The 23,037-nt window shown below is 35.0% G+C and overlaps 7 protein-coding genes across 8 annotated transcripts; 3 read left to right on the plus strand and 4 right to left on the minus strand.

Moving 5' to 3' along the window:
• Window positions 1-532: 532 nt before the first annotated feature.
• On the minus strand, window positions 533-3,500 carry LOC108805251 (heavy metal-associated isoprenylated plant protein 7). The gene is made up of 5 exons (XM_018577248.2): window positions 3,340-3,500; window positions 2,946-3,237; window positions 2,162-2,364; window positions 1,448-1,538; window positions 533-1,229 (listed from the first exon to the last, which is right to left on the minus strand). Exons 1-5 carry the CDS (start codon window positions 3,346-3,348, stop codon window positions 697-699), a joined length of 1,128 nt encoding a protein of 375 aa, XP_018432750.1. The 5' UTR covers window positions 3,349-3,500; the 3' UTR covers window positions 533-696.
• A 5,419-nt stretch (window positions 3,501-8,919) lies between these two features.
• Window positions 8,920-12,945, plus strand: LOC108863615 (F-box/LRR-repeat protein At5g63520). The gene is made up of 10 exons (XM_018638105.2): window positions 8,920-9,121; window positions 9,307-9,414; window positions 9,599-9,691; window positions 9,778-9,900; window positions 10,004-10,111; window positions 11,380-11,419; window positions 11,513-11,665; window positions 11,823-11,995; window positions 12,072-12,175; window positions 12,256-12,945. The coding sequence occupies exons 1-10, from the start codon at window positions 8,948-8,950 to the stop codon at window positions 12,698-12,700; spliced, it is 1,521 nt and encodes a 506-aa protein (XP_018493607.1). The 5' UTR covers window positions 8,920-8,947; the 3' UTR covers window positions 12,701-12,945.
• Window positions 12,743-14,022, minus strand: LOC108805063 (gamma carbonic anhydrase-like 1, mitochondrial). Its single transcript, XM_018577013.2, has 2 exons — window positions 13,457-14,022; window positions 12,743-13,362 (listed from the first exon to the last, which is right to left on the minus strand). The coding sequence occupies exons 1-2, from the start codon at window positions 13,842-13,844 to the stop codon at window positions 12,986-12,988; spliced, it is 765 nt and encodes a 254-aa protein (XP_018432515.1). The 5' UTR covers window positions 13,845-14,022; the 3' UTR covers window positions 12,743-12,985.
• Window positions 14,023-14,154: 132 nt separating this feature from the next.
• Window positions 14,155-14,645, minus strand: LOC108805064 (uncharacterized). Its single transcript, XM_018577014.2, has one exon. The coding sequence runs from the start codon at window positions 14,519-14,521 to the stop codon at window positions 14,312-14,314; it is 210 nt and encodes a 69-aa protein (XP_018432516.1). The 5' UTR covers window positions 14,522-14,645; the 3' UTR covers window positions 14,155-14,311.
• Window positions 14,646-16,103: 1,458 nt separating this feature from the next.
• Window positions 16,104-19,346, plus strand: LOC108856350 (CBS domain-containing protein CBSCBSPB1). 2 transcript variants are annotated; one of them, XM_018630128.2, is made up of 15 exons: window positions 16,104-16,257; window positions 16,423-16,566; window positions 16,727-16,898; window positions 16,965-17,097; window positions 17,188-17,358; window positions 17,454-17,532; window positions 17,627-17,740; window positions 17,825-17,891; window positions 18,001-18,109; window positions 18,214-18,272; window positions 18,356-18,465; window positions 18,570-18,685; window positions 18,760-18,845; window positions 18,939-19,028; window positions 19,154-19,346. In XM_018630128.2, the coding sequence occupies exons 2-15, from the start codon at window positions 16,433-16,435 to the stop codon at window positions 19,334-19,336; spliced, it is 1,623 nt and encodes a 540-aa protein (XP_018485630.2). In that variant the 5' UTR covers window positions 16,104-16,257; window positions 16,423-16,432; the 3' UTR covers window positions 19,337-19,346. The 2 variants fall into 2 exon arrangements, with proteins under 2 accessions (XP_018485630.2, XP_018485629.2); XM_018630127.2 differs by having other exon boundaries at window positions 16,108-16,261.
• A 32-nt stretch (window positions 19,347-19,378) lies between these two features.
• On the minus strand, window positions 19,379-20,681 carry LOC108834125 (mediator of RNA polymerase II transcription subunit 30). Its single transcript, XM_018607484.2, has 3 exons — window positions 20,177-20,681; window positions 19,972-20,067; window positions 19,379-19,699 (listed from the first exon to the last, which is right to left on the minus strand). Exons 1-3 carry the CDS (start codon window positions 20,525-20,527, stop codon window positions 19,601-19,603), a joined length of 546 nt encoding a protein of 181 aa, XP_018462986.1. The 5' UTR covers window positions 20,528-20,681; the 3' UTR covers window positions 19,379-19,600.
• Window positions 20,682-20,720: 39 nt separating this feature from the next.
• LOC108834124 (nuclear transcription factor Y subunit C-4) lies at window positions 20,721-22,306 on the plus strand. Its single transcript, XM_018607483.2, has 2 exons — window positions 20,721-21,542; window positions 22,036-22,306. Exons 1-2 carry the CDS (start codon window positions 20,770-20,772, stop codon window positions 22,037-22,039), a joined length of 777 nt encoding a protein of 258 aa, XP_018462985.1. The 5' UTR covers window positions 20,721-20,769; the 3' UTR covers window positions 22,040-22,306.
• Window positions 22,307-23,037: the final 731 nt, after the last annotated feature.

Raw genomic sequence — 23,037 nt, forward strand, 5'->3', positions numbered from 1 at the left:
AAATAACAAACTACCATAGTACCATGTAGTCAGGGTCGGCCCTGAGCAATGTCTAATGACACATTTGTTACAAGTAAGAAATATCCAATTTTTTTGAAAAAGATTATATAGACTTAAACCCCCAAAAAATATTTTTAGATCTTCAAATTTATGAAAAAAAAAATTACATAAAAATGGTTTCAGGCCTTCAAAATTTAAGGGTCAGTCCTGCGTTTAGTTGGTGTAACACTGCAGTTATACTGTTTTTTTTACCGTTACATGGTAGCTTTAAACAAGAACTCTAGCTAATTTTTATAGTTACACTTACACTTACTCCTAAATCAAATCTGCTTGAACTAACCATATCTAAATATGTAAAAAAATGGTTATATATTAAGAATGTGTGGAATGATCGCGTCAAATTCGGTGCAGCTCAAACGGAAAAATACACTTACATTATTCTCGATAAAACTGATTTTCTATTTTCCGGCAGTAATCGATTTAAAAGGTTTTTCTATGTACCATAAAATTAAAACAAATTTATAGTATAAACTATTGTAATCTATATATTTTATTGATTATATATAGCCCGTTAAAAAGAGCTGCACAACCACAGTAAAAAAGAAAACTACTTGCAAAGAGACAGCATGTATCCACTGAATCAAAAATGTTCAAATATTCTCCATATAAACCATTTAGCGTCTGCGGTTTTCTTCGTTACATTATGGAACATGCGTTTGGATTCTCGTCGCTGAATAGTTGCGGCGGATATGCATGCGGATAAGCATACGACGGCATTTCCATAGGCGGAACAGCCACACGGGGCGGTTGGTAAAGATAGTAGTAATAGGGATTCTCTATCTTCCTCACCTCCACAACTTTTGCCTCTTCCTCCCCACCGCCGCCACCACCACCGCTTTCACCACCACCGTCTTTTGCAGCTGCTTCGCCTTCCCCCTTGCCGGCATCCCCTTCTTTCTTCTCTTCGTCCGTCTTTGCTTTTTCCTCTTTCCCTTCCTCGCCTTTGGATTCTCCTCCGTCCTTTTCTTCCTTTTTTGCTTCTTCTTTCTTCTCTCCTTCCGCCGCTGGAGCCGCTTCCTCAGGTGGCGGGGGAGGCGGTGGGTCAACTTTCATAATCGCAGCATGTTTTCCAGTCCGTTTATAAACGTAGTCTACTAGCTTTTGCGGTTCAAACACTCCTTTCACCGTCACTTCAGAACCCTTTAAATCCGATTCAGCAGATCCCACTCCTAAAAGTAATTTGTTCAAACAATACCGAATGAGAAAAACAAATAGCATATGATTCTGCATATGAATATGATGCATTACACATGCTTTCAACGAATAAGACGATTATGATCAGATAAAAATAGCGCGTGTGTATGTATGTTTTAAGGTGGTAGTGATGTCATCTTGATTAAATATTGTATGTATCAAATTTGATTCAACTAAAGAATTACACACTAACCTTTCATTCTCATGATTCGTTTCTTGATCTCCGTCGCACAAGCTTCGCAGTGCATATGAACCTTGAGGACCACCGTAACCACTACGGGAGGCTGATACAAAATGTTCGCCGGATAATTTAAATAAAACGACTAATTAACTCAAATTCCATATACATAAAATATAGTCTATAACATGAAACCATCAAATTAGACAATAATATACCAATCCTACCAATACACCTCCCATGTGAAATCACTGCAAAGTGAATATTCCCCTTTAAACTGAATAATAAACAAATGAGTCTTTACCCTAAATATAATAGCAATACAAAAACAAATGAATAGTCATTTCATTAATCCCCAAGAAAGCAACTCCTAAAATCACCTCCTCTTCTTTTGTTCTCCTTTGTAACACTCTCTCCTTTGTTTTGGTTTGTTGCACAAAGATTACTAAATTTATTTTTCTAAAAAAAATATTTTATAGATATAATTTTAAAACTATTCAACCGATTATAAACATAAAAAAATAATAAAAAGTACTTAAAATTTTATTGGTTGAACTATTTCTAATAAAGTGAAAATTAACCTAAATACATAAAAGCATCTTATATTTCAAAACAACATTTATTTTATATTTTGAAACAACATTCATCTTCTAGAACATCATCTAATTTGAAACAAAACGGAAGGAGTATCAACTTTACTAAACAGAAAAATACAATAAAGAAAGTTACCTCCACTTTCTTCTCTTCCGCTTTTGGTTTCTCCTCTTCTGCTTTCTTTTCCGGTGGCTGAGACGGTGGGGGAATCGGAGAAAGAAGCACAACTTGACGGTGGGTCTTCCTTTGAACTCTGGCTAACACTTTCAATGGATCAGCTTTCTCTCCCTTCACCACCACTTTCCCCGATTTACAATCAGTCATCACATCTTCCACTCCTAAATAAATCAAACCAAAAATCCAAGATCACTTCAAATTTATCTATATTATCAATATACACCATGTTTTTTACAAGAAAAATAACATATTACCATGTTTACCAAAAACAGAATTCCTCGTTTGATTGTTTTTACTTATATATAATATTAATAACTAAAAGCATAACCCAACCTTTATATGGTCCTACACACAAATATATAATGATTACTAACTATACTTATTCACGAAATCAACCAAAACCTGTAGTTGACAGAAACAATATATAGTTTTTTTTTTTTTTGAAAAAAGAAACAATATATAGTTGCAGTGATCTACTTATTCGATGCTTTCGTCGAGTGTGTAATTTGTTGGAAAAAAAAACACCACAATAGATGCTTCGAGAGATTGTATTTTTTAAATGGACCACAACATTAATCATCTTAAACAAAAATATATCGTTGTAAAAGCAAGCGGCAAACGTTTGGATATTCTGAAACTACTCCTTGAAAAATATAAAATGTAAATATTTTTTCAAAGAAAACATTTTCATGTAGATGAAATGCGAAAAATCATATAAATATGTATGCACTTTTATACATACCTTCAAAGCCTTTGAGGCAACGGCGGACTTTTCTAGCACAGCCTTCACAGTGCATGTAAACCTTAAGGACAATCTCTTGTGGCGGAGGAGGTGGTGCTGGAGCCTCAGGAGCCGCGGGTGGAGACTCATCTTTGGAATCTTTAGTAGGTTCTGCTTCTTGAGTTTTCTTCTCAGATTCTTCTTCTTTTTTCTCATCAGCCTCCACTTTCTTTTCTTCCCCTTCTTTTTTCTCCTCTTCTGGTTTCTTCTCCTCCATTTTCTTCTCCTCTGCTGCTTCTGGTTTCTTCCCCTCCTGGAACCCAATAAAAATTAGTCTTAGTTAAAACAAAATTATTATTGTTATTATTCATTGAGTTTTGAAAAGATGATATAAGAGTTTGGGATTTTCTTGAACCTCTCCCATTTTTTTTTGTTTTTTGTTAAGTTGTGAGTGTTTCTATGTTCACAAAAATTGTTATGCCCAAAGGGAGGCTTATAAATCTCTCTCACGCACTCTCTCTCTCTCTCTAATGAACCACTTGGGTTTTGGTACGAAGGTAGAACTGTGGCCTCAAGATCTGAAAAGAAATGTAAATTATTTTGTATTATTCCCTTTTAAACATGACTTATACGTGAACCTGTTTTAAGTTAATTGATTATTATTTTAGTTGTAATTTAATATTTCATTCAATTGTTTGTCGGTCAAAATACACATAATACTCTCGCAATATGTATTTTTCCATGGCTTCAAGCCTTCAATTGGTAAACATCATTTAATCCTATAATCACAGAAAAAATAACTAAACTGTTAAAAATTTAAAATATACGGAATGAAAAATATATTAAATTAGTTAAATATTTTCTGTAGTATTTATTTTATTAAAATCAAAATAAATATTAATAATAATATACTTGCTACAAAATATAGAAATAACTACAATTTATTAAAAATATTTAATTTATTATTATAAATATTATCTTATTTTTAATATACTTTTAATAATATATTAACACCTTAAAATATTATAAAACAAATTATAGTTTACTTTTATCATTAAAATATTTATTGCTGTTTATTTAAAATTTTGAACAGATCCTATTACATAATAATTTATAATACGAAGCTTTAATTTTACAAATAATTCACTGAAATTCACTTTTTAGCTTAACAAAAATATATTTTGTATTTTCGTCAGCAAGTGTATGTTTTTACGGTTTACAAAAAGTGTATGTTTTTACGTATTTTTTTTTACCATGCAACTTTTTCTGGTAGAAGATTCATCAAAACACGATTCCGCCGTTGCCAACCAGTGAATTTCCGTTACATGAAAGTAAGCGAGACTGGCAATTGGGTTATCTTTGACAAAGTTAAAATCAAATGTTTTTTTATTTCTTCGTTCGTGTCTTAAAACAAAGAATAAATGGATCATCGAAGTGCTTACCTTGACACAAGGGGTCAAGCACAGCCAAATAAATCAAATTACCGTTTCTTACATTACAGTCTATTTTTATATATTTATTTACAGATGACATCGATTACAACCCTTTCTATAATATCATCATCAATTTGTTTCTCAGAATACAATGTTCTCATATCAGTTACAAAAAAAAAAAATACAATGTTCTCATTGTCTGCAAACGGTATTTTTTAAACAAATCGTTTTCAAACCAAAAAGTTAAACTGAGATTGTATATGTAAACTGTAGTTCATATATCTAAACTGCTAGTAATGATTTCAGTACTGCAAAGAAGAAAATCAGTGAGAATGATAATATTATCACCACGACTTCCCCATGCATTGATTACTGACGTGGCGCCAAGTAAGACTTCACACGCGTGGAGCATGAACTTTGGATCGCACTGTGGGACAAAGTTTTGTATTACCGAGGCTTACACATGGACGTTGCCGAGTTGGATTCTTCTCTTTTCTCGACTTAAAAAGAGTATATATCTTAAATACGTTTCTTTTCCTTTTTTCTTTGTTTCTTTTTATAAATCTAATGATAGTAAACAAATCAAAGAGCAGTAGAGCACGTGAAATCGAAATACGTTACAAATCATGAAAAATGAAAATTTACAGGACGAAACACTGTTGAACGTTGAAATTATTATTATTAATTCTCAGCAAAATATTTAATTATAGCAAAAGAACGTTGAAACCAATTACATAAGTATATAAATAGCAACAAAGAAATCTGCCCTTGCAACTGCTAAACTTAGTGTATGATAGAAGTGTATATAAAAATTTATGAAATACTCTACTAATTTTATTGGTAAAATGGTGAAAAGTCAAGTGATTAAGTTAATAAGGCTGGTAAAATAGTAGAGGTATACCATTGGCTATCGATATCGCAATTGGTATTAGTAGAACCTATGATTATACTTTTAATATATCCGGTTTGATAAAATATGATAGTTCTGTTACAATTTGAGATTTTGTCGCACTTTTATGGCTGTGATATAAATGATGAATCTGGTAAAATTAAATGCTTTTAGCAGAGAAAAAAAAATCCAAGAGCTGACGCAGACACGTCAGTAGTAATAATAACGTAACGGCCGTTTCTGTTGGCTCTTGTATTTTTTCTTCTTTCACACCATTCTTGCGTTCTTCCTACCTCGAACTTAACGGTGTAAGTTGTTGGCGTTAACAAGAGTCTAACCGAAGTGATTAGTCGAAACAAGTGATTATTACCTAATTACCTTTTTACCATAAACAAAAGTCGACCGTGGTAAGAAATCTATTAGATTATTTCAAAAGTGGCATGTATTAGTTACTATATACAGTAGAAATAGTTTTTTTTGGCATTCTTTAGTAGATAGATATGGGTTATTTTTAATTTTTAGATGTGGTTTTAACGGTATTAAAGACTGTACAATCACATGGTGTTGATGTTATGAATTATGATGTTCAAAGTTACAGAACAAAACATCACATTAAAAACTCTTAGCATTATAACTTATATAATTAAAAGGCAACACTCTGTTAATTACTCAATTTCTGAAAAGATATAATTGTTGTTCGTCTTTTTCTTTCTATTGTATGTTTGAAAATGTACTCTTACCACCATTTTTTCAAAAACATAACCCATGACGTCCTGATAAACTGTTATTATGTTTTTCTTTTTAAAATATAAAAACATCTGCAAACATCTTTAACTCTAACTTAAAACGACAAGTCGATGTTTTGGGCCATGACATATTCCGAAATAAAAGTAGTAAAACTGAACTAATTGAAGTTTTATTTGATAAATTAGCTCATGGTAGTTACATGTATAAATTGATTTTTTAAGTAGTGTGGAAACGATATATGATATATCCTTAATATGAAATGACAGTAACATATCGGCTTCTTGTTCACTATTGTCATCTTAGTCTCTCATCTTTATCATCATTGAGATTCTTTAAAATCATCGTCCCTATACAGCTGTTTGATACTTTGATATAATCTTCTTCAATATATTTTTGACCCCCCCCCCCAAATTATTTCATGATCTTATTACCTATTACGATAGTAACGATACAAGTACGACACCACCAATCTGAAAAGACTATTTTAACTGTATGTTGAATCATTCGAAAGGTAACTTTCAAAATGTTATACTCTCTTTAAATGAGTACGAAAAAGGAGAAAAATGCTTCGTATATGCGGCGGATATGACTTGTGTTGTTGTGGTAAACGAACATTTTTCAACAAACATCTAAATGGTCACTAGCATCAATCAAGTTTATTCGATTAATAATTATTCCAAGTAATTTGTTGTTAAAAACAACTATTATTTTTTTAAACTTTAAAGCGTATATAGATTTTTGAGTTCTATAAGTCAAACTTATATTTTTATTTTCAAGTTTTGTTTTCAATTTTATTTTCAAGTTATAAACCAAAATTATCAAACATCTGAAATTGTGCAGCATCAACCAAACGTTAGGATGTACGGTTCTCTTTTTACAGCATAGCATAGGAGATCACCAATTTTGAAGTTGGATAAATACACTGAAAGATTACCATCCATTAATCCAGCCTGCACACTACCGAGGCTGGTCGCTTTTCGTAACGCCTAAAGAAGATCAGTGCACATCCGAAAAAGAAGAAGAAAATTTATACCACTAATGAAACAAGTGTTCGAGATTGCAAAAGATTCTTCGTTTTTTCAGGAAAAGAAAAGTGCTATAAAGATATAATGAACAAAACCAAAGGCACTTTGTGTCTGCATCCAACACAAGTACATTGTGACATAATAGAGATAAGATTTCTTATCTCATAGTCTGTGGATTCCTTCCTTTTTTTTTTGTCATTGATGGTCCGAGCAAGTTTCCATTACAAAATAAATAATCTACGAAAACTATAGATAATATGTAACTGATTAAAGGATTAGAATACATGATGCTTGAATAAACAAACCCGGGTTAATCCAGTTTGAATTATAATTAGCCATTCGACCTTTTGCCTTTCCAGTTTTGCAATTGCATTATTCAGTTTAGCAAATTTATCCTGATAGTTGAAACTAAAAGTATGTTTTAAACCATACAGAAAACTTTTAAGTAGAAGGCATACACTATGGAGATAAAAATGTAAATAGTTTCATTATCTGAAGAAACTATTCAGTTTCAAAAAAGTTTTTCTTTTATAAATTACCTGGATTCAACTTGAAGTTGTAGTTTCACGGTCTGATTGCAAAGGTACTTGCTGAATAATAATCTTCAAAATGAAAGTTGGAGTAAGAAAATTACAACTCACAAGCTCGTCTAGTAACATAAAATAACATTCGCACGATCTATCTCACAAAAATATTATCTGATCAAAACATGAAACTACGACACTCATATTTCTTTTCTTTTATAGGAAAATTGTTTGCTAACTATAAAAGTAATACTCGATCATATACCTACACACATAAACAAAAAGACTGCGTTGTTAAAAAAACAAAAATAATGTGTTAAAAATAGTACATACTATATGAAACATCAATGAATTACTATATGTATATATGTTATGTTACTAATATCATTTCAATAACTAATAAAATGTGTCATATTTAAAAGAACAATTTCTAATGAGAAATCCCTCACCTAACTTTGAAAAATGAGCCATAACACACATCTAAAAGATGAAATAAACAAATATATATATATAAACAAAAATATGTAGATGAAAAATATTCAAACATAAAGAAAAATATATAGATCAAATATTCAAATACAATATTATACAACAAAATATGTAAGAACATGTCAATAAATATAACAGATGGTTGTTTCTATTGTACATATGAATTTTATAAATTTATGCATTTAGTTCTTAAGGACCATAAAACAACTTTGTTTGTAGTTTAGGGGTTAACTGGTGCTATTTTTTCATAAAAATATTTAGTTTTTAAAATTAAATAATACAATTTTATAGGAAGACAACTAGAGCAACACTCGAATATTTATAAGTTTATCTTATTGTAGTTTTTGGGATTTAGAACCTATTTATTATTTTTTTGCAATTTTTTCTGATAATTTATTTTACTTGAAGATCTCCTACCATTTTAAAATGTATATAAAAGAATACAAGGCTTTAAAATTATTTTTTTCTACATGTATCTTTAAAAATTCTTATGATCCATATACACAATGTTTGAGAATTAGAATTACAGTTCACCAAAATCTTCTATCTTTCAAATAAAAATTCATGAAATGACTGAAATATTCCTAGTGGAATTTCTGGACGAATTTCTTTAGATGAATATTATCTTTCTTATTAATTAGGAACATGCAAAAATATTTATTAGTCATATATGATTAGTTATTTTATTAATAAATTATAATAAAATCTATAAAATTTTCTAATTGTATATCATTTGAGTGCATAATAAGATATTATTGCAATAATCGAAATACAACCACCTCTAACATAATAATATTTTTTTCGTTGTTAACTAAATAAAATTTAAAACTATTTAATTATTTTTGTAAAGTTCATTCAGATACGCTTATAAATCTGACTGCTACTCTTAACTAAACCGCAACACAAATTCTTAGCCATGAGTAACTTTTACAGTGTATCCGATGATATCTTAACTAATATTATGTCAAGACTTCCGGCTAAACCATTTGCCGCTGCTGCTTGTGTTAACCGTTTTTGGAATAGAGTTTCCGATCGTATTCTTTCTCGACCCCGACTTACTTCCGGTCTTTCTCTTGCCGAATCTCCCGAGGTAAGAAAAATAAATATTAAATGTTTTATCTTTATGATCCATGTTTCTTTATATTCAAATATGTAACCTATGTTTTACAGGATTTCTTGAATAAGTAAAAAAAAATCATAGTTATTGCATCAATACTGTGTGGATATCATTGTTGTTTTTACTAGATGTTGTAACACTGTAAACGCTTTGCATAGATCGCCGTGGATGAAGCCCTTGAAATTGCCTTATCCAAACCAATCCGGCCACATTTTGCAATTGCTTTTGTCGGTTTACATTTTCCCATAGAAGAGATCCATAACCGGGTAACTAATTCTATTGTATAATTGAATCTTTTTTTTTTGACTAAAGGCTTTAAATTTAAAAAACATAAACTATTACGAAGACAAGACATGAAGTCTAATTCCATTGTATAATTGAATCTTCAAATGTTAGAAAATTAAAAAGTAAGATTAGTTAACTTTTAGTGACTTATTCAACTATAATCAGATTGCAAGTAAAATCGGTGCAAATACGATCCTAATTACGACTGCTTCCCTTGGAATCATCGATGCAGATTCGATTACTAATGAACTCGAAGAGGTAAACTAAAATTAATCATGACATTTTATCATTACTTATCAAACTAATTAATTCGCTATGAAGATTTCTTAATTAATGTTTGATAGATGAAATGGGAAGATGAAGATGCAGTGATTACGGATGATGACATGTACCTAGGAGTCACACTGATTATTGGGTTCGTACCCGGTTTGAAAATCAATGTTATCCCTCTCCTTCATACCAATACAGTATGTTTTTCTTTCTATTTGATTTGGTTAATGTTAATGAATCTTTTATCAGACTTTCTTTTACTTAATTTACTTTCTTGTGCCTATTTGCGTCGATGTATAGGAGCCACAAGTACCGATGGTCGACGAATTCATTTCGGACGTAAGAGATTTCACGGTTCTGGTCTGCGGTAATACAAAACCGGACCCGGTTGGTATAATGCTGTTTGGGGTGCCAATCCTTAACTTTTTAACTCTTTTTTTTGTTTGGTTAGGGCAGACCGACTCGGTTTTGAATCAGTTGAAAACCGGTTATAGGTTTTATGTTTTAACCAGACCCGTAACCACAAGTTAAATTTAACTAGATTAGGACCCGCCCTAAAGGACGGAAATTGATTTGTCAAATTTCAATTAATAATATATGATATATATAATATGTGTGTATAATATTATATATATTTTGTATAACAGTTATATATATACATATTAGACATATATATAATATTTTATTAAATATATATAGAATTTAATAGTGTTATAATTTGTGTTGTACTTGTTATTAGTTTGTATTTAATCTTCTTTCATTTTTAGTATAATAATTTGCATTGTCACACCTTTTACCTTTTAACTTATACACATATATAGTTATGCCATTTTTCAAAAAAAAACTTATACACATAGTCTCGTAAAATGTAATATATAAAAAAACATATTTAAAAAATCTACTGACCATATGCTACCATTATTTGGTTGTTTGAACAAAAAAAAATCATGTTCTTGCATAACTGTGTATGTTGTGATATGATGTAGGCGAAGAGTAAATATATGGAAGTAAAGTTAGTGATACGAAAATGAGCCTATGTTGGTCTATGCCACAATTATTTGGTTTTTGGAAGATCAATGAGCATAAGCATACACGGTCTTTGTATGCTTACGTTATAAATGAGTCGGATATTTTTTTCTCTTATGTCTGGAATGATATGGAACTCGTTGATTTAAGAGTGGTTCAGTTTTATATGATCTAATTATATTAAGAGATTAACCAAATATATTATAAAGGTGTTACTAGTTAAGTTTAACTAATCTATGTCGGTTAAGATTTGGTTTAATTTAAGTTGGTAGGTTGCATTGTATAGGAGGCATGATATATTCTAGCAACAACTATGAAAGAGTCTAAAATTTAAATGAGAACTTCAAATAGTAAATAATCCCTAAATTAATAAATTAGATCTAATTATATTAAGAGATTAACCAAATATATTATAAAAGTGTTACTAGTTAAGTTTAACTAATCTATGTCGGTTAAGATTTGGTTTAATTTAAGTTGGTAGGTTACATTGTATAGGAGGCATGATATATTCTAGCAACAACTATGAAAGAGTCTAAAATTTAAATGAGAACTTCAAAGATAATCCCTAAATTAATAGATTAGATTATTGCATTTGAACTATTTTTCCATGATTATATTGGAACTAACTTTATAGGTTTTTTACCCTCTAGGATCATTGTAGCAATCTGAAACCTATCCTCGCCGAAATTGGTGAGATTTGATTACATAACTATATCAGCAACATAGTTCATACACCAGTATATTGGTAAACCGGTTTTGTTGTTCCTTTCTTCTTGTTTGTAGATGCAAAGATATCAAGAGAAACCGTTATGATCGGTGATGCGCACAACTATTTCGTTTGTACCAATGCTGAAGTTGCCAACATTGATACCAGTCTTTACACCGTAGACGCGGTCGCACTTGTTTTTGCCAGAGATAGCCTAAACAACAATGAAGGTACAGAAGTTTTTAGCTGAAAATAAGAAAAAATAGTAATATTTTGTTGCTTGAAAAAGAAAATCACACATACAAAATACTAGTTTCATGCACTCTGATAACCGTAAAATTCTACTTATTTTGGTGTATTTATATAAATAATATGTTGTGTATGCAGTCGAAATCAAATTTCACGTGGGAATTTCAAGTGGGATAATCCCAATCGGTCCAAAAATAGAGATACTCGAAGTGTTGGTGCACGAGGGGAAAACAACATGGTTATTCGCTAGAACACAAGGCGAAGTATGGCCGCTTGATGCTTATAATCTCATTCTATCTCTTCACACACTGGTAACTATCTCTATGTTCTATACTTATATGCGAATGCATACATAAACTGCGAGGAGATTTACAAATGATATTGCAGATTACAGATAAGCCGTATTTTCTATACATCGGTGTTACAAAAGAAGCCGAACCGCTAGACGGAGGACCGTCCATAAAATATACAGAGTTTTATGAGGTTATTGGGTAAGATTATATGCAATATTAATACATAACCACACAAATTTAAGCATTTTTTTTTACTTAACTATCAATGATGTAAACAGGACACAGCAGATAATGTTTTGTGTCGCGGGCACGGGTATAAACCCAGGCGATATTTGTATGTTTTATCACACAGATATGGACTCTGCAATGGGTTCGAGCAACGATGTTTACAACCGTTTTCATCATCTCATCGAACCGCCGCCTCGTCGAGCTTATGGTCAGTTGGTCTCGGGTAGCCGAACTAACAGAGAGACAGTGTTCGGTGGGTTCATGTTTGCTAGCTCGAACCGTGGAGACAAGTATTTTGGGAATTCGATAACGGATTGCATGCCGTTTTACGAGAACTTTCCTGGTGTACCATTCACCGGAACGTTTTGCTTTGAACCCATCGGACGTTCTCCCGTTTTGGACGAGGAGGAGGAGTGGCAGAGTGATGAGAATCGGTTCAACATGCAGGCCTTTAATACAATCCATCTGGTCATGTCTTATAAGAAGACCGCATGAATCTTAAGACATCATGAATGTTATAAACTTATGTATGGTGTGTAAGAATAAATCACTTCAGCTAAAATTATTTTAGCTGAAGTAGAACTTTATATATAGTTTGCTTTTATCCAGCCAAAATCAGTTTAAAATTTGAATCTTACAGAAAAACCAAAAAAAAAATCAGAAGACAAGCATTTGAATGGTTTGATGTTCTTCAGCTACTTATTGCATTATGCACGAGAGACCTCTCGTAGCACGCAAAACACACAAGAGAAGCTTTGAGGAAAAGAGATGTATGAAACTCTAAACAGTGATTCCAAGGGACTTTTTGAACTTCTCTACCTCTAAGTAGACGGTAGAGTAAGGCAGGAACTCAGAGAAGTAATCTCCGCTCAAGTGGTTGATGGCTACAGCGAGTTTAGGAATCTCTAAAGTTTCTTCGTTGGTTAGGGTTCTTATGAATCTCGCTGGATTGCCTCCCCATAGCTCACCCGATGGGATCCTTCTTCCTGGTGGCACGACCGAACCAGCTTCAAGGATTGAGCGGGTCTCGACCAGCGAACCTTCCATTAGTATCGAGTGTTGCCCGATGATACACTCCGGTTCGATTGTACATGATCTCAGAAGACTGTATGCACCTACTGTCACGTACCTGTCGATCAACGTCTCTGCTGGTAATCCTGAAAATTTCATAATAGACAGTAACCCTAGAATCAAACTCTGAACCATCATAAACAAACAGAACACAATTGGGAGTGAACAAGTAGTAGTAACCTGTTGGGGACGACCAGGCGGCATGGACAACGCACCGTTCCTGGACATTGGAGCAGAACCCGAGGGTGATTTTGTTGAGATCGCCGCGCAAAACGGCGCCGTTCCAGACGGACGAGCCGTCCCAGACTGTGACCTGGCCTGCCAACACGACGTTGGGCGCCACGTAGGCATCAACGGCTACCTTCGGAAGCCACTGTCCCAAGGGAATGATCTGTCTCTGTCCTCTGTAGTCCCACTTCACACGATCCGGCGACGGCGACGGCGACACCGTCGGTTTTGGCTTCGGCGCCTCCGTATTTAACGCGACCGCCGCTTCCGCGGCGAAGCAGCGACGGATCAGGTTGGAAGCTACTCCTCTCCGAGAGAATCGAGCTATTGAAGTCGCCATTGCTGATGGAACGAAAGTGCGGAGAAATGTGGTCGTCAGGGAGATTCAGATGGAAACAGAACGAGTTGCAGATTAGGCTTTAATGGGCTTATTGCAACAATAAGCCCAATTAAAGTTAATACGGCGTCGTTTTCGAAGATCCTCAAATCATTCTAGTTGGTGTATGTTGATGAGTTGATCAATGTGAAGTGGTGAAAAGTCTTTCCACTGACAGACAGTGACAGTTAGATTGTAATTGTTCTAACAACTATCAAGTGGCATTCGATAAAGGAACCAAGTTAAACCAGATCCCAAACAAACAAACTCTGTATACCAGATCTAAAACAAAATGGATTGCAATTTTTTTAATAATATTCACAAATATCCGAAAATGCCAGATCTTACAGAAATTTTGGGAAAACTAGAAGCACAAACAGAACGGGAGAAGAAAAGTTTTTTTCAGTAAACCATTAATAAAGCTAACACAGTTAACCGGAATAGATGTGTACGTTGATGGCGATGGTGAAGATAGTGATGAGACCAAAGAAGATGATAGCGTGGACGAGGATAGACGCGCCGCTCGTCTGCATATTCCCGAACTCGACCACTCGGCCTCCCGCCGGAATCTGGAAAAGAAGTCCCGGTGTTAGAACTACGAATAGGATCACTGCGATCAGAACGGGCCCCCAGTCCGCCATGCTCCTCGTTCGAGAGAGAGAGAAAAAGTGAAACTCAAACGAAAGAGGGAGGGAGGGAGGAATAGAGAGAGAGAGTGGAGAAGGAGTTGTAGTTTGTCTTGTTTTGTTAGAGACGAAGCTTCTCGTGTGATGTGAAAGCCAATACCCAATAGGGTTGCTAATCACTCAACTAACTCTTGGAATTCACGTGGAATCAATACTATTAATTCTTCTCCAATTGATATTAATTGGGTCCAACATATTTTATAACTGTATTTAAATGATTTATCTAAATATCATATAACCACCTTAGATAACCACTTTCTAAAAGTTATTAAAATCCACGTTATAACTGTTCCTACCAAAAACAGTTACTTTTTTCTTTCAAATAAAATTTTGAATTTATCAGACAGATCTGTGATTTGGAAAATAAACGAAGTACCATTTCCATGATACAGTTTTTAGAAAATAAACGACGTGATGTACATAGGATATTATATTTCTTATGAAACTTTAAAATTTAACTAATATTAATATTAATTAATGGTGGAAGCGGGTTACTATTAAAATTTAATTTTATGATTGACGGAGTTTAACCGGTTTCAGTGAATTTTTAATAGAAATAAATATTTATTAAATGTGATTCTACTTAAAGTTAGTGAAGACCATTTTAACCCAACTATATATATATAACAGAATATGTTAAACAATATTTCTTTAAACATTTTTCAAACAAATTATTCGGTTTTAGTTGCGGGTTGAGTTTGATATTAGTTTTCGAATATAATAATTTAAGAACTGTTCGAGTATATAGATCATGTCTAATAGAGTATGAGATTTTTATTTTTGAGGCGATTGGGATATAAATATTCTTGACTAAATTATGTTAGGTAACTACTAAGTAAATATAATATGTTACAAACTTTAGGAATAAAGTTTTAAAATGGTTCTGAAATGCATATGATACAAGTGTATAATTATGCACCTTGACATATTGAATATAGTCACCAAAAATATATTAAATTAAATTAATATTAAACACTAATATAATTATAAAACACACAAAAATTAAATTAAATCATTTTTTAAAAAAAACATTAAACAAAACATATATCCGCTCTTTAAAGGGCGGATCAAAATCTAGTACAATTTTAAAATTGTGTACTCTGGTCTGTGGGCTTTTAATAGATTCATTAGACATTGACTTTCTGGCCCATATATTACTGGGGCTCATAAATAACAGTCATTTTTAAAGTTATTAGTTTGATACATTTTTTGTTTGTTTTTGAGATCGTTTGATACATTTTTTAAAGTGAAGCATAGAGCATAGATTTTAGTCCTAATTAAATTTATCTTTTTAAAGTTAAAAAAACACCTTCAAATTCCGGTCGTAGTCTCTAATTGCTAAAAGAAAGGAGCAAAGACAAATCCAATTTTAAGACAAACCAAAACAATTAACTCGTGTAGTGACAACATAAAATAGATAATGACGATACGACCCTTTGCAAAAGGAAAACCAATCTCTGATTCACTCGTCATTAACTGGAGGATACATTTGTAAATTACAAAAGATAAAGAAATCAAATAATATTGGCCAGATGAGCCCAATTTGCACACAAGAGAGAACAACGTTTTACAGAAAATCACAAAAAAATCATTTTTCCCGGGAGGAATCTCTGTTCACAAATCGTTCCGTCGCAGTAATATCCTCTATCACGAACGATTGAGGAAAGAGCATCTTACGACGTAAATAATCCGTAGGTAATCACGAGCTTGTCTTTTTCTTTTGTTACGTAATGATTTCTTCCTCGTTTGCTAGATTAGTTACGATTCCACATCTGTTTAAAACATCTAAATCAAATCGATTTTACGTAATTAGCGTTTCCCCTAACGTTTGATGATTCTCTTCTAATATCCGACAGTAAAAATAAAATGTCAAGCCAAGGCGGGCAGAGACGGAGCTTATCTATAACGACTTCGTCATTACAGAGGAAAAGATCCATGGATATCGGCGAACGTGTTCTCGACCCTGGTCGGAGATCTCTTTCTATTTCACGTTCGCCTAGGTAAAGTATATTAATTAGCTTTTTGTAAAATGTTGGTTTCTTAGGCACGATTTGGGGTTCCTTTAAGAACAAGTAATCTAGTTCTCTTTCTTTCCACCGAAGCTATTGTGATTTTGGATTAACTTTGATCTTTGATTTGAATATATATATATGGACGCAGGGGTTTTACAGGAGGAGAGCGAACGGTTAAACGTTTAAGGCTATCGAAAGCCCTTACTGTGCCTGCGACAACGACTATTTATGAAGCTTGTAAAAGGATGGCTTCACGCAAAGTTGCTGCCTTGTTGTTGACCGACTCTAACGAAATGCTTTGTGGGATACTTACCGACAAGGTACCAAGCTTGTTTTAAAGGTTGAAAACAGTATATACTTGATATTTTGATGGGGTTTTCTTTCAGGACATAGCTACAAGAGTGATCTCACAGGAAGTTAATGTGGAGGAAACACCTGTATCCAAGGTTATGACTAGGAACCCTGTGTTCGTTCTTTCGGAAACACTTGCTGTTGAAGCCCTTCAGAAGATGGTCCTAGGTTTGTGTATTTGTTTTTTTTTTAAGTTAGAGAAACCTGATGTTTATTTTTTTTCCATTTTAATACTTGTGTTATGTATTAATCCTACAGGAAAATTCAGACATCTGCCTGTTGTTGAAAATGGGGAAGTGATTGCTGTACTAGATATAGCAAAGTGTCTGTATGATGCAATTGCTCGTATGGAGAGAGCAGCTGAGAAAGGTAAGGCGATTGCTGCTGCCGTTGAAGGTGTTGAGAAGAGTTGGGGAACTAACACTTCAGGTTGGCGCGAGGAACCAAACATTTATTCTCGTCTTTTTTTTTTTAAATCAAATTTTTGAATGCCCCTCTATATGTTGATTCTTTCATGTACATAGCCCCCAACACTTTCATTGAAACGCTGCGAGACCGGATGTTTAGACCTTCTTTATCAACAATTATACCAGATGATACAAAGTAGGTAATCTCTTCTTTTTAATTTTTTGTTAGATCCTAACTACAGTCTTGAGTGATTCCTCCCTTGAAGTTATTAACACTGGTGTTTGTTCAGGGTTTTGAAAGTCTCACCAACCGATACAGTCTTGACTGTAGCAAAGAAGATGGTTGAATTTCAATCAAGCTGTGCAGTAGTGATGATTGAGGACAAGCTTCGAGGCATATTTACGTGAGTTTCTCCTTTCTGAAAGCATTTGATAACTACACGGCGACTGACTTCTAAGAGTTTTGTTTTGTTTATTCATTTACATAGTTCCAAGGATATACTGATGCGGGTTGTAGCTGAAAATCTTCCTCCATCTGAGACTACAGTGGAACAGGTAAGAAATAAGAGTTGATTTTCTTTCTTTTTTTGTTTCTTTGGTCAGAGGATTTAGAGTTTTAGCCTCCTTTTCAGGCTCATGTAGTTAGTTATTCGTGAATGCATAGGTTATGACTCAGAATCCAGAATCTACGACAGTTGACACGTCAATCGTTGAAGCTCTGCACATCATGCACGAGGGAAAATTTTTACACCTTCCTGTTACTACGGACAAAGGTAAAAAAAAAAGGGGTTCTATTTACGTTCTGGATTGCAAGTCTTATGGAAACCAAATAAAAGCCAAAATGCATGTAAATAACAAAAAGGGTTTCTGATTTCAGACGGAGATGTAGTTGCAGTTGTTAATGTAATCCATGTAACTCACGCTGCTGTCGCCACTGTAAGTTCTCGTATCTGATTATAAACACAACAACGTTTTATAAGGACGTATGTTTTAATTGTTGTTTCTTCTGATGTGATCAGGTTGGCACTACTGCGGTAATAGGTAATGAGGCGACCAACACAATGATGCAAAAGTTTTGGGATTCGGCAATGGCTTTGTCTCCTAATGAGGACGATGATGACACCAGAAGGTCATTGCCCTTACTCGCTCGTGTTTCGTGTTTCCTTTTCGAATTGAGCTTTTGGTTTTGCTGACCCTTTTTGGCAACATATTGGAAACATGTTTTTTTTTCAGTGAGAGCTCCATGAAAGTTGCTTCTGAAGCTGATACAGGGAAATCTTTACCTTTTCCATATATGTTTTCTTTCAAGATCGAAGACAAGAAGCACAGAATGCACAGATTCATTAGTGGTACGATAAATCTCTCTCTTTGGCCTTGTGTGTGTGTGTGTGTGTACTCACATGGATTGGTTCTTAAATTACAGACACTCGTAGTTTGACAGAAGTGATAACCGCGATCCTTCAGAGACTAGGGAACGATATCGATCCCGACAACCTACCCCAAATTTTGGTACGTAAATAACCTTTTCACAAAAGATCAATTGATGCACCTTTTAATTTCTCATCACCCACCCCTGAAACGTTATAATGATATAATCTGCAGTATGAAGATGAAGACCACGATAAAGTGTTGTTGGCCTCAGATAGTGACCTTCAAGCAGCCATAGACCATGTCAAATCAATTGGCTGGAAGGTAAGTTATATATATATATATATATATATATATATATATAAATGAAGAACATTAAGAAACAAAATTAGACGTTTTTGAGAATTTTTTTCATTCTGAATTTGATTGGAATCGTCATAAAACTGTAGAGTCTGAGATTACATTTGGATGATTCAAGAGAAGGCAAAGGAAGAAGAAGAGCATCAGGATCAGAAGCAACAGAGTATGTAGAGAGAGACGCTTGGGCTGCTGCTTACAGTGGAGTTGCGGCTGGTGCAGCATTAGTAGCTGGTCTTGGTTTTATGGCTTTTCTCAAAAAGTTCGGACGCTGACTCGTACAAAAAAAAAGACGAATAAATTTTTCTACAGATAGATACAAACAAGAAGGAGCGTCATTCAACTGAAAACAGACAGGTCTCGAAGGTTTTGTCTGAAACATACTTACATACTAATGTAATCTTTAAGATTTCTGCTTTCTTTCATGAAAATCAAAAGAACAAAATACCTAAAAACTAATACATCAAGTGAGGAGTTCAAGAACAAAGGCTTGGAATCTTGTCTAAACAGGTCACACCAATGTCAAAAGAAAAAAAAACTCAAACAGAACAAGGGCTTTGCCATGTGGAGATATCTGCTATAAGTTGTCGAAATTTGTCGATAAGCTCTTTGACATGAACATTCTTCTCCGCAATCTCCTGCATCCACAAACACCCAACACTTTAAATCCAGAATAGATGACTAAAGGTATCCAAAGAAAACATTACACATCTTTTTCATGGTTCTAGAAGCCAATGTTACAACAACACTTATATAGTTATATGTGAATCATCATATTTTCTATTATCTTAACTCAATCTTTAAATGATAGTGAGTTGCGTGAGGTATATGCAGTGCTAATAATTTACGTTACAATGTGGTAGCACTAGGATTAAAAATAAAACAAAGAGATTCCAATTCCAAAGCTTACCTTTCTGAGACTCAAGGCTTGCTCCTCCAACTTTTCGATTTCGTCTTCTTCTTCTTCAGGAGTTTCTAAACCGTTTTCAGTTTCAGATACTTTTGCCTATAATAGATTACACATTAAAATCAAGAATCCTCAAAACCTCAAAATATTGCTAAATAGAACTTGGCTTGGATCAAGCTAGTAGTAACACACCATTATGCTCAATTACCTTGTGAGAATTGAGGATCGCGGTAAGAACAGCACGAAGCGAAGTCACGGAGTTCTTATAGCGAAGACTAGCTTCATCCAGAGCGCTGTTTCCACTTCCTCCTCCTCCACCACCACCGCCACCACCAGATTCCGAATGATTCGCTGCTCCATCGATCCCAGCCGCGTCGGCGGAAACGAGAGCCGATCCGTTATTGGAGCCAGTCGTGGAACTCGCGGTGGCTGATGATGTAGACCACAGAGAAGGATTGCAGAGCTCATCGTTCATGGCGGAAATGATCTGAAAAGCCGCTTCGATAGTCTCCTCTAAATGCTTCTCCCCTTCCATCGCAAGCTCCTTTGTCGTCGTCATCCGCCGCCGTCTTCGATTCAATCACAGTGAACGCTCTCTACTACGTCGTCGTTTTTCTCTCGTCTTTACTCTTTAGAAATAAAACATCGATGCCACCAATACGGTGTCGTTTTTTGTAATTTTAGTTAAGTCTAAAAAATAAAAAGAAAATGATCAGCTACATCGCTATCCACCTTATCCACAATATCTCCAAAACATTGTAAAACGCCTCTTTTGATCCAATCACAAAGCGTAGAGATCCAATGGACAACAACAACAACAACAACCAGCAACCACCACCACCTACCTCCGTCTACCCTCCCGCCTCCGCCTCAACCGCAATCCCTCCTCCTCCTTCCGGATCTACACCGATAATCCCCGGAGGTGGAGGAGGAGGAGGAGGAGGCTCGTACCACCACCTCCTCCAGCAACAGCTCCAACAGCTGCAGATGTTCTGGAACTACCAGCGGAAAGAGATCGAGCAGGTGAACGATTTCAAGAACCACCAGCTCCCCCTCGCCCGCATCAAGAAGATCATGAAAGCCGACGAGGACGTCCGCATGATCTCCGCCGAGGCCCCCATCCTCTTCGCCAAGGCCTGCGAGCTCTTCATCCTCGAGCTCACCATCAGATCCTGGCTCCACGCCGAGGAGAACAAGCGCCGCACCCTCCAGAAGAACGACATCGCCGCCGCCATCACCCGGACCGACATCTTCGATTTCCTCGTCGACATCGTCCCCAGGGAGGAGATCAAGGAGGAGGAGGACGCCGCTCTCGGCAGTCTCGTCGCCTCCGCCGCCGCGGGGGCTCCCGCCGTCAGCGGCGTTCCTTATTACTACCCTCCCATGGGTCAGCCGGCCGTTCCTGGTGGCATGATGATGGGAAGGCCCGCCATGGATCCTACTGGTGTCTATGCTCAGCCTCCTTCTCAGGCGTGGCAGAGCGTGTGGCAGAACTCAGGTGCAGGTGATGACGTGTCTTACGGAAGCGGAGGGAGTAGCGGCGGCGGCGGCCATGGAAATCTCGATAACCAAGGGTTAGTAAAGTTCGTTTCTTTTCAATCAGAATCTTACAGCAGTGTGCCTTTTGTCTTACAACTAGACATTATTAGCCTTCTTTTGATTGGTCTGAAATATGCTTAGAGTAATGTTAAGTTTCTTCCTTGTCTCTTTAGACTTTCTTGTGTTAGAACTTTGCCCATTTAAGCCCTGTTCTTTTCGTCAACGCTGACGCAGCGGTGAGCGTACAAAATTAACAAAGAAAACAGAGAGTTGTAAGTGCAGCGCCGTTAAACACTTCCCGCCGGGCATTGACGCTACTCATCTTTTCCGTATTTCTTTTGCCGCTGTAAAAAGTAGCGTCTCCCGTACATCCCTGATTTGTCGCTAACGTCAGTTATTGACTCTCTATTTTAACTTTCTTGCTGACCTGTCACTTTAAATCTTTCATATTTTGGTCTGTTTGCCGCTGACACTCTGCGTTCTCCAAAAGAACAGGGCTTTAGTATTTTTGGTTACCATGCTTTGCAGTTGAGAAGCTGAGAAAAGGATTTCTTCAGATGCTGCCTTTGTCTGAAAAGCAGAAGCTGAGATTAATCATCAAACCACTGCCTTTAATTTTGCATGTGTCTGATTCTTACTTTATGTATGTTTTGTGATTTAATGTCTTACTTGTAAGAAGAGAGAAGACAGCAACAGCATAAACACTCTTTTCATTCTCTTCTCCTGTTAACTTATAAGGTTATTGCAGCAAAACTGCAGGCTTGCTTAACTATATAATTTAAATGTGCAGATTCTAATTTATGCTTTTGTTTCTTCTTCCCCTCCTCTCTTTGCTTCTTTGGTAATCAATTGAATACATATGTGTAGATAGAGAGTTCTTATTGGTTTCTTTCAAGGATGACAAGTTTTAGAGCTTGTAAACGTGTATGGATAAGCTTGTAGGCATGGTGGATATTGGTGTGGTTTTGGATATCTTGTGCTCAACTTCTTATGTTTCTGAAACTTTTGACAGCTTGACCGGATAATTGTATCTAGCTTTTGATATATGATAATCACATTAAAGTTAAAATAAGTAAGCACGAGTGTCACTGATCAAACACAGCCACGGGATTCATGAGCTAATGGATTGATATGAAACGTTCGCGTAGAACTCCTGGTCAGATCCAAGCTCCAAAAGGGATGATTCTTAAATAACTATTATTAAACCATAAGTAACTAATAAACCTTAAAGAGTGTAATTTAATAATGGACTTAAAGCTAATTCTATAGGTTCTAAAGTTATTCATCTGAAAAGTTTGTCCTATGTACGTCTCCTTTTGGCTAATCCTACCGCATGATACAAATGATTAATTAAACAAATTCATATGTATTGATTGTTTTAGTAATGTGTGTAATTTTGACTGCGGAAAAGATACTAATATATAATATCGAGCAAAGAAGAAGAAGGCCAAACAAGACTTGACTTCCTAATTAGAAGTAAAATTTTTACAATTCCATTCTACCTACCAAACTAACCCTTTTTGTGGTGGA

Source organism: Raphanus sativus, chromosome 5 (assembly GCF_000801105.2).
Source record: "Raphanus sativus cultivar WK10039 chromosome 5, ASM80110v3, whole genome shotgun sequence".
Taxonomy (NCBI): Eukaryota; Viridiplantae; Streptophyta; class Magnoliopsida; order Brassicales; family Brassicaceae; genus Raphanus; species Raphanus sativus.

Coding starts and splice junctions, on each gene's coding strand:
- LOC108805251 (XM_018577248.2), bottom strand. Junction 1,539..2,161: donor CGGAAGAGAAGAAAGTGGAG/GTAACTTTCTTT, acceptor ATTTTGTATCAG/CCTCCCGTAGTGGTTACGGT. Junction 1,230..1,447: donor ACGAATCATGAGAATGAAAG/GTTAGTGTGTAA, acceptor AATTACTTTTAG/GAGTGGGATCTGCTGAATCG.
- LOC108863615 (XM_018638105.2), top strand. CDS start 8,948: ATGAGTAACTTTTACAGTGTATCCGATGATATCTTAACTAATATTATG. Junction 9,122..9,306: donor CTCTTGCCGAATCTCCCGAG/GTAAGAAAAATA, acceptor CGCTTTGCATAG/ATCGCCGTGGATGAAGCCCT. Junction 11,666..11,822: donor TAGCCTAAACAACAATGAAG/GTACAGAAGTTT, acceptor TTGTGTATGCAG/TCGAAATCAAATTTCACGTG.
- LOC108805063 (XM_018577013.2), bottom strand. CDS start 13,844: ATGGCGACTTCAATAGCTCGATTCTCTCGGAGAGGAGTAGCTTCCAAC. Junction 13,363..13,456: donor CGCCTGGTCGTCCCCAACAG/GTTACTACTACT, acceptor TGAAATTTTCAG/GATTACCAGCAGAGACGTTG.
- LOC108805064 (XM_018577014.2), bottom strand. CDS start 14,521: ATGGCGGACTGGGGGCCCGTTCTGATCGCAGTGATCCTATTCGTAGTT.
- LOC108856350 (XM_018630128.2), top strand. CDS start 16,433: ATGTCAAGCCAAGGCGGGCAGAGACGGAGCTTATCTATAACGACTTCG. Junction 17,533..17,626: donor ATTATACCAGATGATACAAA/GTAGGTAATCTC, acceptor GTGTTTGTTCAG/GGTTTTGAAAGTCTCACCAA. Junction 17,892..18,000: donor CTGAGACTACAGTGGAACAG/GTAAGAAATAAG, acceptor GTGAATGCATAG/GTTATGACTCAGAATCCAGA.
- LOC108834125 (XM_018607484.2), bottom strand. CDS start 20,527: ATGACGACGACAAAGGAGCTTGCGATGGAAGGGGAGAAGCATTTAGAG. Junction 20,068..20,176: donor CGATCCTCAATTCTCACAAG/GTAATTGAGCAT, acceptor AATCTATTATAG/GCAAAAGTATCTGAAACTGA. Junction 19,700..19,971: donor AAGCCTTGAGTCTCAGAAAG/GTAAGCTTTGGA, acceptor TTGTGGATGCAG/GAGATTGCGGAGAAGAATGT.
- LOC108834124 (XM_018607483.2), top strand. CDS start 20,770: ATGGACAACAACAACAACAACAACCAGCAACCACCACCACCTACCTCC.